Genomic DNA, 12929 nt, shown 5'->3' with positions numbered 1-12929 from the left:
CTGCAAAGCGCCGAGTAGTCATCGTCTCCCCGGCCTGCCTCTCAGCCCCCATCTTCGCAGCTTCCCTCCTGCCTGCTCTCTCTGCCAGTGTTTCATCGCACCAGGGAAGCAGACCCCCTCCCTGAGCCTCGAGCCTCCGTTTGCTGCTCTGAAAAACAAGGATGATGTCACCCGTCCCTCTCCTGGCCTCCCAGGTGTGGAGATAACCTAAGTAGTCAGGGCCACTGTCTGCACAGGGTGAGAGAGCCGTCGACGGGCACCCTGGTCGGGGCGGCGGGGGCAGGATGTTGGTAGGAGGAAAGAGAGGGAGCTTAAGGAGGACTGGCCTGGACACATCCCCTCTCCACTACTAGGACCTAAACAAATGGGCTAAACACACACACACACACACAGACCTCGAGGCTGTGTACACAATGACACTGCCCACCCCACCCATGATTCCTTGTGGTTTCTTAAACAGGGAGAAGCCACCCAACACACACACACACACACACACACACACACACACACCTGCTCCTTTGCCCCTGCTCTTCCCTCTTTCCACCGGTTCTTCATTCAGGTCAGAAGGTCAGAGGTCATCTCCGCAGAGGCCTTGCCGTCCCCTTGGGCTCTGTCTGCATAGCGCCCCACAGTCCTCCTGGAAGCCCTTATCAGTACCTGATGTTGTGGTGCAGACTGGTTTATTACCTAGGACAGCAAGGTTCTGGTGGAGCTTTTGGTGATGTGGAATGTTTTAGATTTGTGCTGTCCATCCGGGTAGCCACCGGCCACAGGGGGATACTGGGCACTTGAAACAGTGTGACTGAGGAGTGTTTAATCTTATTCTGTTTTAATTATTTTATCATGAACGTATTATTCTCCATTTCAGCGGGAGCACCGCCTGGGGCCCGTGGCTACACAGTGTCAGCCGGTGCTGAATGGCAGTCCCGGGTCCCTGCAGAGTGTCTTTCCTCTTCTCACGTCTCCGGGGCCTCACACTGCGCCCAGGCAGTATTCGGTGAATGAGTGCATGTAGGGGTCCCCAAAGACCCCTGGGCAGAGGGCAGCTTGTTGTTTCCCACCCCTGGCTTTTCTCATGAGTGTCTTGCTTGGCTCGCGGGCCCATGTCCCCTGAAGTGGGGCTCTACCTTCTTCCACTCTGAGCCAAGGCTCAGGGCCTGGCGGACGCCGCCCTGCTCCTGACTCCCCCACCCCACCGGCCTTCCCTGTACAGACAGCCCCACTCTCTCCAGTTCCACAAACTCACATTTATTCACAGACGGACAAAGGGACAGGGACAGACCTTTGCTCACTGGGGACTGCCCCCCACCCCAGGATTCGGCAGTTCCAAAGAGGTGATGGTGTCCAGTGTGTGAAACGGGGAGGCAGCCAGGCTGGGGGGTGGGTCCCCCTTCAGTCTCCATCCCTCTAGCCAATGTCCTCCGCCTCCGACTCAGAGTCCTGCCTACAGACGTGGGGCGAGCAGTTTCTAACCAGCATCAGGGGCCTGGGGGTGGGCGATGGGGACGGAGGGGCGTCCAGCCCCCGCCCCTAGTGTCGAGGGCTGGAAGGGGAGGGTGGGTTCACAGAGGAGGCTCCTCTCCTTTCACTTCTCTCCTCCATGCTGCAAACCAGGGGCGGCTCCCACAGTGGGGCTGAAGGGGGTGGGTGCGGGTCAGGATGCCAGGCCCCCCAGACCGCGCAGGTGAGCCTTGCTCTCAGTCTCCTCTTCCTCCATCTCGAAAGCTGAGTGGTCTTGGCTGTCGAAGCAGGAGGCGCTGAGGAAGACAGGGGGTGCCGCCGCCGGCGACTGGGGCGGGGACCCCGGGGATGGCGGCTCTTCCTTGATGTGGTCGAGGGGCAGCGGGAGCCCCTCGGTCTCCTGGCCCGCGGGGGGCGGCGGGGCGCGCGCTGGTGAGGCCGGGGCCTGCAGCGCCTGCTGCGCGGCGGCGGCCCTCTCCAGCTCGGCACGGTGGCAGCGCTGGTGGCGCAGCAGGCTGTAGGCGCGGGAGAAGCGGCGAGAGCAGTGCGGGCAGGGGTGCGGGGCCGGGCCCCCGGCGTGCACCTGCGCGTGGCGCGCCAGGTCGGCCAGCCGCTTGAACTCCCGCTGGCAGCGCACGCACTGGAAGGGCCGTGCACCCGAGTGGGTCACCCCGTGCTGCCGCAGGTGTGCCCGGCGCCGGAAGCCCTTGCCGCACTCGGGGCACCAGAAGCGGGGCTCGCCGGCCGGGGCCCGGGCCGGGGCTGCCTCGCCTCCGTTCTGCCCACCCGGCCCGCCCTCCGCCCCTTCGCCCCCCTCGGGCCCCCTCCCTGAGGTCCGGCCGCCCGCCGCCACCGCCTTGTCGTCCTTCTTGGCCGCCGCGGGCAGCGGGGCCAGCAGGCTGAGCGCGCCGTGGACGCGGCGGTGCTGGCGGAGGTAGGAGGCCAAGCGGAACGCCAGGCCGCAGTCCGTGCACACGAAGGGGCGGTCGGTGGAGTGGACCAGCCGGTGGCGGGACAGCGACCAGGGCCTGGCGAAGGCCTTGAGGCAAATGGAGCACTGGTGGCGCTTGGGGCGCGGCGGGGGTCCCCCCTCGCCCTCCTGGTCGCCCTCGGGGCGCAGGCACGGGTGCGCTTTGAGCTCGCCCTTGGTGGCGAAGGCCTCCCGGCAGCGGAGACACAGCAGCGTCCAGTCGGCCTGCAGCAGGACCTGCTTCTCCTCCTGCCGCCCGGCCGCCAGCGCCAGCTCGGCCCTGAGCTCCGCCGCCCCGGCCTCGGCCTCGGCCCCCTCCGGCTCACGGGGCCCCGCGCTTGTGGCGGCCGCTGGCGTGCCTGGCTCCCCCGCGGCCCACGGCTCGGGTCGCGCCGCTGCCTCCTCCTCAGCCGCTGCGTCTTCCTCCTCGGCTCCGGCGCCGGGTGGCTGCTCGGCGGCCTTGTCCTGCGGGCCCCAGCCGGACTCGGCTGCCTCCTTGGCTGCCCTGTCGATGGCCAGCTCAACGCCGCCTCCTGCGTGCTCCTGGGCCAGGTGGCGCCGGAGTTGCGCCGGCTCGGGGAAAGTGCGAGGGCAGGCGGCGCAGCGCAGCGGGGGCTGCGGCCCGTGGCCACGCAGGTGGCGGGAGAGGTGGGCCGGCCGGCGGAAGGCCTTGGGGCACAGGGGGCAGGCGTGGGGCCGCAGGCCCGAGTGGCTCAGCCGGTGCCGGGAGAGGTAGTAGGGGAAGCGGAAGAGGCGGCCACACGTGGGGCAGGGCAGGGGGGCCCGGGGGGCTCCGGCGCCTCCCCGGCCACGGCCTCGGCCTCTCCCACGGCCTCTGCCCCGGCCCCGGCCCCGGCCCCGGTGAGGTGGGCTGCCCTGGGCTGGTGGAGGGGGCTGCGGATCCATGCCTGTAAAGAGAAAGGGAAAAGACAGAGATATTGTTGCGGGGGCTGGGGGTGGGGGGGGGGGGGGGGGCGGTGCGGAAATGCAGAGACAGAGCGATGGAGAGACAGAGAGGGTCAGAGGGTTAGCGAGGCAAGAGAGGGAGAGACAGACGGAGGAAAGGGGCCGGGGTGAGAGGCAGAGACCTGGAGAAGCAGGAAGATGGGACGGCGAGAAGCAGAAAGCAGGAGAGAGATGGGGACACCCAGCAGAGACAGAGATGAAGAGAAAACAAAGAGATGCAGGCAGAGATGGGGCCAGCACAGAGGCCAGCGGGACTGTAGCAGGATGGAGCTCGGAGAGACAGGGAGACAGAGAACGAGACGGAGACAGACAGAAGAAACGGGGGCAAAGTCGGTGAAGCGCTTTTCCTCCGGAGGGACCCGGCCGGAGCCTGCCGGGAGGGGCCGGGACACAGTCCCCGGTGCCAGAGAGAAGGGGGTGGGAGGCAGAGTCCGGAGGCCCCGGAAATGGAGTGTGGGTGCCCGGGTGGCCAGAGGCTGGGAGAGGCCGGGATAGGAGGGCTGGGAGTCCTGGGCTGGGAGGGGGCTCAGGGGCCCGGATTCCGGGGGCTGGGGGTGCGCGAGCGCTGGGGAGGAAATGCTGGGTACCCGCATCTAGACTTGAGTACCTGGGGTGGGGGGTGTGGATTCCAGGGTCCCCGGGGGTGGAGAGGGCTGGGGGAGGGGGCCGGGCGCCTGAGACAAGGGAGAGAAGGGGGCTGGGGGCCCGGGCTTGGACGCCCCCCGGGGAAGGCCACTGGGGCTGGGTGGGGAGCCCCCGGCCCCCGAGGGGGGCCCGTCCCCCCACCGGGCCGAGCCCTCGGTCCCCCGCAGGCGTGATCAGCAGAATCGGGGCGGCGGGTAGCGGCCTCCCCGGCAGGGTTCTGAGCCCTGGGCCCGCGGCTCGGCCCCGCGGCCCGGCGCCCAGCCCTTACCTCCGCGCCCTCCGCCTCTCCGCTCCTTTCTTCCTTCCCCGCGGCCGGCCGAGCGCGGACGGCAGTGGCGGGGAGGCAGGGCCCCCGAGCGCGGTGGGGGCGGGGGCGGGGGAGGAGGCCGCCTCGGTGTCGCCGCCTAAGCCTTCCCCCCGGAAACCCGGCTACTCGTCCGCGCCTGGAAGGGGAAAAGGCTGGCGGGGAGGCCGGAAGCGGGTGGACGGGGGGACCCAGGAGGCGGGGACGCAGGGCGGCTCGGACGCCTGGGTCCTCTAAGGGGAGGGGGCTGGGGGCCCGTCCTCTGCCTCCAGGAGGTCAGCCCCCACCTCTCACAACACACACACACACACACACACACACACCCATTCATTCCTTCAACACATGCACATTCATCAGGTCCTGTCTGCGCCAGGCACTGTGAGGGGCGAGGCGGGTGGCCGGGAAGATGGTGAATGCGGCCCTGAGTGACAGGCGACGGAAAAGTCTCCGCAATCGGGACGGGAACCTGGCTGCAGCCGTCACGCGGCTGCCTGAGAAGGCGACGTTCCCTCTGTGAGCCTCAGTCTCGCCCTCCGTGATTAACCCCCCCGTGGCTATCCACTTGACGCTAAGAAGCCAGTTTCTCATTGTGCTACGTACTTTCACTCCATCCGAAGCCACCGGTGTTTACTGAGCACCTACTATGAGCTAGCTCTGTCCTTGGTGCTGGAGCTGAAGTAGCTAAGACAGAGGCCACCGGACCCAGTGCACAGGGACCTCCCGGTCTGACGGAGCAGGAGACAGTCACAGGCCCTCCTGCCCTCCTGGAGAGTGTGCTCCAAGGCAGGAAACAGGATGCCGTGGGATTACCGGAGCAGACTCGCCTCTGAGTGAGAGTGACCCCTGAGGGCTTCCTGGAGGCAACAGTGTTTCTGCTGAAACCTGCAGGATGAAAACCAAGAGTTAGAAATGGGAAGAGGAGCAAATGGAAATAGGAAAGAAATATACCAGCGCTACTCAGAAACATGCCAGGAGAGGTGTCTGTATCAGGTTAATCGTTGCAGTATTGTGCCTTGCTTCAAAACAGGGGAAGTGAATTAAATGCCCATTGGTCAGGGATTTGAATGATAAATCTACCCAGCAGAATGCTGTGTGTTCATAAAAGAAAGAACAAAGAAGTTTGCTGTGTAGAAATATGGAAAGGTTCCAAGTGATAACAGAGAAAAATTTGGAAGACAGAGTACAGCCTGCCCCGTTTGCACTTATCAGCAGGCTGTGTCTGGGTGAACTGGGAGAACTGGGAGGAGAGCAAAGAGCTCGCAACATTGTCTAACTCCCAGGACTGAAAGTGACTACACTCTCTCCTTTTGTACTTTTGGAACTTGAAACCATAGTGAATGTGTTCCATACTTCACAAAGTAAAGAGAAAAGAAACAAATGGGGATAATAAAAAATAAATGAAAATAAATGATAACTTACAATGTAAGTGCTTTACAAACACAAACCCATTTGTTCCTCCTCGTGTTCAGTTCAGTTCACTTCAGTCGCTCAGTCATGTCAGACTCCTTGCAACCCCATGAATTGCAGCACGCCAGGCCTCCCTGTCCATCACCAACTCCCGGAGTTCACCCAAACTCATGTCCATCGAGTCGGTGATGCCATCCAGCCATCTCATCCTCTGTCGTCCCCTTCTCCTCCTGCCCCCAATCCCTCCTATCCTGTTAGGAAGTGGGTAACATTACTCTCCCATTTCACAGAGCAGTAAAGTGAGGTCCTGAGAGTTTCAAAGTGGTGGGTCTAAGTCTCTATCTCACAAAGAGATGACAGAGATGATAGTTGGTGAGGCGCATGATTATTAAAAGCACTTGGTCGATAATGCTGTATTTTAAGGATCAAAAGTCTAAACACATCCATGGAAACAATAAGCACCAAATTTGGGGTAAGGTGACCTCTGAGAAGGGAGAGGCAGTCAGGGGAGGGGAAAGATCTATGCAGTCAGGAGTACCTTATGTTTTAAAACTAGTAGTCAATATATGAATGTGTGCGTGTGTATATTTTTATTTGTTAAAATACACATAACATAAAATTTACCACTTTAGAGACTTCCCTGGTGGTCCAGTGGTTAGGACTCTGGGCTTCCACTGCAGGGGGTGTGGGTTCGACACCTGGTTGGTGAACTAAGATCTCACATACTTTGCGGTGCAGCCAAAAAATAAAAAATAAAAATTTACTATTTTAGCCAATTGGAACTGTGTACAATTCAGTGAAATTAAGAACATTCACAAAGTTGTACAACCAACTCCAGTGTCTAGTTCCAGGACTTTTTCATCACCCTGGACAGAAACCCAGATATATTAATCTGTCATTCCCCATTCCCTTCTCCCCTCAGCTCCTGGCAACCAATAATTGTCTTTCTGTCTCTATGGGCTTGTCTACTGTGGCTGTTTCATATCAGTTGAGTCATCCAGTGTGCAGTCCTTTATGACTGGCTTCTTTCACTTACAGTGTTTTCCAGGTTCATCCATGTGTAGCCTGTGTCAACACCTCATTCTTTTTGATTTAATTATTTTTGGCAGCACTGGGTCTTTGCTGTGGTGCACCGGCTTCCCATTGCAGTGGCTTCTCTTGTTGTGGAGCACAGGCTCTGGGCACGCAGGCTTCAGTAGTTGCAGTTCATGGGCTCTAGAGCACAGGCTCAATAGTTGTGGTTCAAGGGCTTAGTTGCTCCATGGTACGTGGAATCTTCTCAGACCAGGGATTGAACACGTGTCCCTTGCATTGGCAGGCTGATTAGTATCCATGTGTCACCACGTATGTGTGCTGTGTGTCCAATGCTTCATTCTTTTTATGGCTGAGTAATATTCCATGCGAAGAGCTGACTCATTGGAAAAGACTCTGATGCTGGGAGGGATTGGGGGCAGGAGGAGAAGGGGACGACAGAGAATGAGATGGCTGGATGGCATCACCGACTCGATGGACATGAGTCTGAGTGAACTCCGGGAGTTGGTGATGGACAGGGAGGCCTGGCGTGCTGCGATTCATGGGGTGAAACCGCAGAGAGTCGGACACGACTGAGCGGCTGAACTGAACTGAACTGAATATTCCACGTATGGGTTACTGTATTTTGTTTACCCATTCATTTGTTCATGAACCTTAGGTAGTTTCTACCTTTGGACTGTTGTGAACAGTACTGTTAGGAGCATTCGTTACGTGTAAAGTTTTTGTTTTAATGGCTGTTTTCAATTCTTTTGGGTACATACCTAGGTGTGTGTGCTATTATTTTATTATATATATTTTAAGGCCTTAAAGTATTTTTTTCTAAATAAAAGAAAGAAACGAATTCAGGAATGAAGGTGAGGGAAAGCAGTTTCAGAGGGATCAGCGTGCTGTCCGTATGTGCAGGCGGCGGCGGCCGTGGGAATCCGTGCCTTGGGGGGACACATGGGGCCTTGGATGGGGGCATGGCGAGAGCCGCACGAGCAAGGACGTCCGGCCTCCCAGTCCAGGCTGAAGGCCGGACGCATTCCGAATGTACTGAGGAGCTATTGAAAAGGTTTTAAACTGGAGAGTCACATGATGCGATTAGTGTTTTAGAGAAATTCCTGTGGGACCCCCGCGGATGCCCGGCCGGATGCAGGGGAGATGGAAGAGAGGAGCAGGGAGGGGCGGGGCCCAGGTCCAGGTGAGTGAGGAGGCCTGGGCTGGGCCGGCTCGGGCTGGGGGCGGGGTCCCCGGTCAGGGGGCGGGACCGGCTCGGGCTGGGGGCGGGGTCCGCGGGTCGGGGGCGGGGCCCGGGTCAAGGTGAGAGAGGAGGCCTGGGCGGGGCCGACTCGGGCTGGGGGCGGGGTTTCCGGGCAGGGGGCGGGACCGGCTCGGGCTGGGGGCGAGGTCCGCCGGCCGGGGGCTGGGCCGGCTCCGGCAGGGGGCAGGACCGGCTCGGGCTGGGGGCGGTGTCCCCGGGCAGGGGGCGGTGTCCCGGGCAGGGGGCGGTGTCCCCGGCCTGGGGGGCGGGCCTGGTGCTGATTGGCCCAGCGCTGCCCTTCTGGGTGCTACTCCCGCCGCCGCCGCCTCCTCATTGGCTTCCCTGCTTCGCGGCCCCGCCCCTCCCTGGAGTCCTGCCTCCAGCTCTTGGAAACCGCAATCACTTTTGCTCCCGCGCTGAACGCGGTCCCGGGGCTCTCACCTCTTCCTCCTCACCTTCCTCACCTACACCCTCGCTTCCCGCCCTACCTACCTGAACCCTGGAACCTCGCTTAATGGGTTCCAGCCTTTCTCCCTCTGCTCCATCCTCACCGCGCTCTTGGCTCGTTCACTCTCAGGGCCTTTGCACGCGCACTTTTCTGCCTGGAATGCTCTTCTCCTAGGTCGTCGTGTCCGACTCTGTGACCCCATGGACTGTAGCCCGCCACGCTCCTCTGTCCATGGGATTCTCCAGGCAAGAATACTGCAGTGGGTTGCCATTTCCTTCTCCAGGGGATCTTCCCAACCCAGGGATCGAACCCGCTTCTCCTGCACTGCAGGAGGATTCTTTACACCTGGGAAGCCCTCTCCTGGGTTACCATCATGTTTTCCTTACTTCCCTCGTTTCTTACAGATCTCCTCAGAGACATCTGTCCCGTCCACCTTAGCTCAGATAGCCCTTTTGGGAATTCTCTGGCAGCCCAGTGGTTAGGACTTTGCGCCCCCATGGCAGAGGTATCGGTTTGATCCCTCATGGGGAACTGTGACCCCTCCCACAAGCTGCGCAGCGCGTTCGAATAAATAAATAAAAATTAAGAGCTCTCCTGTCACCATCTAGTCCTTTCTTGGCCCTAATTTTCAACATTGTACGTATTACAAATATTAGTCTGTGTATCAGTTGCCCACTGATTGCCTATTTCCCCTTCCACTTGAATATAAACGCCCGAGGGCGGGGGTTTCTTCACCTGTTTGTTTACCTGCTTTACCCTAGTGATCGTCGCACATCGAGCAATATTTGCAGGTGAATAAAGAGGGCCGAGGGGCTTCCCAGGCGGCGCTAGTGGTAAAGAACCCACTTGCCAATGCAGGAGACGTTCAGAGACGCAAGTTCGATCCCTGGGTGGGGAAGATCCCCTGGAAGAGGGCATAGCAACGCACTTCAGTACTCTTGCCTGGAAAATCCTTTGATCGAGGAACCTGGCGGGCTACAGTCCAGGGGGTCGCAAAGAGTGAGACACGACTGATAGCGCGCACACAAAGAGGGACGCGAGGTGAGAAGGACGCGGTTTTGCAGTTGGGGCGCCCTGGAAGGGAAGACTACCGTGGGGAGCGGGGAGATGCGGAGCGCAGGTGAGCGGGTCTGTGCGCGGGAGTCAGCGCCGCCCACAGAGGCGTGGGAGTCGCCGGCGTCTGGCTAGTTAGTGACGCTCCGGAACCGCTGAGATCGCCCCCAGGGTAAAACCCACCCCTTCAGCCTCTGAGCCTCAACTGAGCACATCGATAAAATGGGGTCTCCGTGTCTCGAGTAGGGGACCAGCTCCAGGCCACCCCCTGGCACTGGGGAGCATTCGGGAAAGGGAGTGAGTTCCTTTCGCTACCGTCTCGGAAGAGAAAGAATTGGTGTGCAGGTGAGGTGGGAGGAGGGAGGTCCCTACTCATCACCCTACTGCCAGGCGGGCGTCTCCATGACAACCCTGGCATGCTTCCAGGCCCTCGGCTCTGCAGGCCGAGCGGGTCTCCAAGTGGGCGGGTCTTGTCCTTGGGGGCGGTACCTGTACCTAAGGAGGTGGGTCTTGTTTTTCTAACTCGGAGGAATATGTATGTGTGTGTATATATATATATATATATATATATATATATATATAATATATATATTACCCCAAATGGGTGAGTCTGCTTCCCCTTGCTGAATAGTGGGGGTATAGAGGAGAGGTTGAGCATTCCCAGGGGCCGACCTGCCACCTTTCCAAATGGGCACGTGTGGATCTCCAGGCAAAACGTCTTCCTTGAATGACAAACTCCCACTTGTTTGCCCTCAAACTTATTTCCTTCCATTAAATGTTTTTTTTTCTGTGTGAAGTATAAGACGTATCGGTGTAAAGGGCATGATAAAAACACACAATTTAACAAAGAATTATAAAATAATCATCAGATTAAGAAAAGCAATGTTGGCAGCCGCCCCAGAGCCCTATAGAAGGTTCCACTATGTCCCACACCGAGCTTAACCCATCTATCCACACTGTTGTGAGTTTTACAGGGGAAAATAAAAGTTTTCCTCTAGATGGCTCATACCAACAGGGCGTCCTAAACAACATTACAGTTCAGTTTTGCTGCTTCCATGTGGTGGCCTGGCTTCTTTGTAACTTTCCCTTGTGAAACTGTGTGTCTCTGTACTCATGCATTCTTTTCCTGTATAGTGTTTATGGATTTATCTGGTTGGGTTGGGTCTTTGTTGGGGCAGGTTCCTTGTGGCATTTGGGCTTAGGTGCTCAAGACATGTGGGATCTTAGTTCCCCCACTGGGGATGGAACCTGTGTCCCTGCATTGCAAGGCAGATTCTTAACAACTGGACCTTCAAGGAAGTCCCTATAGTATTTCATAGCATAATATCTGTTGTTGTTGTTGTTGTTCAGTCACTAAGTCACGTCCAACCCTTTTGCAACTATGTGGACCCATGTAGTCCACCAGGCTCCTCTGTCTATGGGGATTCTTCAGGCAAGAACACTGGAGTGGGTTGCCATTTCCTTTTCCAGGGGATCTTCCAAACCCAGGGATTGAACCCCGGTCTCCTGCATTGCAGGAGGATTCCTCGCCATCCGGGTCACCAGGGAGGCCTGGATAAATATACCACCTTTTATTTATTCACTGTATTGGTGATGACTGTCTTAGTCCATTCAGGCTGGTATAACAAAATACTACAGACTGGGTGGCTTATGAACAACAGAAGTTTATTGCTCACAGTTCTGGAACCTGGAAGTCCAAGGTCAAGGTGCCAGCATTTGCCTTCTGCTGAGGGTCCTTGTTCACTGCTGTGCCTTCTCTCTGTGTCCTCATGGGGTGGAAGGGGCTACAGTCTCTCTGGAGTCCCTTCAGTTACAAAGAAGCCCTTTATGAGGCATGAATCCCATTCGTGGGGGCTCCACCCTCATGACTTAAGCACCGTCCAAAGGCCCCCACCTCCAAATACCATCACATTCATTGGGTACTAAGATTTCAACATATGAATTTTGTGGGACACGCTCAGATCATATCAATGAGTATGTCAGTGGTTCTGAGTTCAAGGTTTCTCTAGGGTTCATGCCTATCAATAGCAGAGCCTTATTAAAGCGTGCCATTGAGGGCTGGAGAAGGGGTCAAGAGGATGAGATGGTTGGATGGCATCACTGACTCAATGGGCAGGAGTCCGAGCAGACTCCGGGAGATAGTGGAGGACAGGGAAGCCTGGTGTGCTGCAGTTCCCACCACCTCCCAAGCATCTCAAATTTAAGAAGCTCAAGATGGCACTCGTGACCCCCTAGCCACTACCTAAACTTGCTTTCTCTACGTTTTTGGCCCCACCATGAAACCAGCCCCCGCCCTGATTCCTCCCTTTCCATTAAACACACGCACACACACAACACACCCTCCCACATCCCACCTCCAGGATTCATCTCGGGGGGCCCCCAGCTCTGTCCACCGCTCGGCTCCAAGCCTGCACGTCTCTCTCCTGGTGGACTGCAGTAGCCTGCTCTGCATTTCCTCAGCCCCCTTCTCCACTCAGCAGCCAGAGGGACCCTTAGAAAGTGCAGCAGCGGTCGCATCCCTTCATACTTACAGTCGTGCTTATCAGTGTCCACGGAGCAGTCAGATGCCTATGTCAGCCCAGGGTCTGCGTGCCCTGACTCCTGCTCACCTCTCCACCTCCTCTCACCACCCCCTCCCCTCCTGTGCTTACCCAGCTGTCCACTTGGCCGGCCCCTCCTCACCCTTCTGGTCTCAGATCAGGTGTCACCTCTGCAGAGAAACACCCCCTCTCCCCACACCAGACCACTCCACCTACGGTGATGCAGCCCAGCCATTTGTTTTTTCTTTTTTTCTTTTTTTTGCCATTTGTTTTCTTAGGGAGTAATTTTGTTCGCTGCTGGATCCCCAGGGGGAATTACAGTGCCTGGCACTCAGTACAGGAATAAAATTTAGTGTGTAGAAGACAGTGTGGAAAGTCTGCTCACTCTCAGATGGGAGGATCCTAATCTAGGGAAGGACTCTAAGGGACAAACTTGGTTGCCTGGGAGACAGCACCTAAGGGGCGGGGCCTTTAGGTGTTTAGGGGGCGTGTGCTGTGGGATTGAGGGTTTCTAAAGCGTGTGTCTGGTCCCAGGGGGCATGTCCATCCGTTGGGGGTGGGTTTTGCTTTTCAGAGGCAGGGTTCCACTCGGATGAGATCTAAACCATCCCTGACATTAAAACGGTCATACACTGGGACTGGCAGTGTCCAGTGGTTAAGCCTCCACGAGCCCAGTGTGGGCGGACACGGGTTCGATCCCTGATCGGGAAAATTAGGATTCTCACATGCCACGAGGTGGCAGGCAGTCTCTGTGAGGGAGTGGAGGACTCGAAATGTCTCCGGCGAAAGGAAAGCTCTGTCTTTGTCTGTCTCCCTGCCCTAATTCAGGGAGGTAGAAGCCCCCACGTCCCTAAAAACCA

At 58.0% G+C, this 12929-nt stretch overlaps 1 protein-coding gene across 2 annotated transcripts; it reads right to left on the bottom strand.

The window, feature by feature from the left end:
• Nucleotides 1–1232: 1232 nt before the first annotated feature.
• ZNF579 (zinc finger protein 579) lies at nt 1233–5535 on the bottom strand. 2 transcript variants are annotated; one of them, XM_045163539.1, is made up of 2 exons: nt 4311–5535; nt 1233–3339 (listed from the first exon to the last, which is right to left on the bottom strand). In XM_045163539.1, the coding sequence occupies exon 2, from the start codon at nt 3335–3337 to the stop codon at nt 1655–1657; it is 1683 nt and encodes a 560-aa protein (XP_045019474.1). In that variant the 5' UTR covers nt 3338–3339; nt 4311–5535; the 3' UTR covers nt 1233–1654. The 2 variants fall into 2 exon arrangements, with proteins under 2 accessions (XP_045019474.1, XP_045019475.1); XM_045163540.1 differs by lacking the exon at nt 4311–5535 and adding an exon at nt 4005–4303.
• Between the last annotated feature and the right edge of the window lie 7394 nt (nt 5536–12929).

The sequence above is a fragment of the Bubalus bubalis genome, chromosome 18, assembly GCF_019923935.1.
Source record: "Bubalus bubalis isolate 160015118507 breed Murrah chromosome 18, NDDB_SH_1, whole genome shotgun sequence".
Taxonomy (NCBI): Eukaryota; Metazoa; Chordata; class Mammalia; order Artiodactyla; family Bovidae; genus Bubalus; species Bubalus bubalis.
Note: the sequence above shows the minus strand (reverse complement) of the source record. Positions and strands in the feature narration are given on the sequence as shown.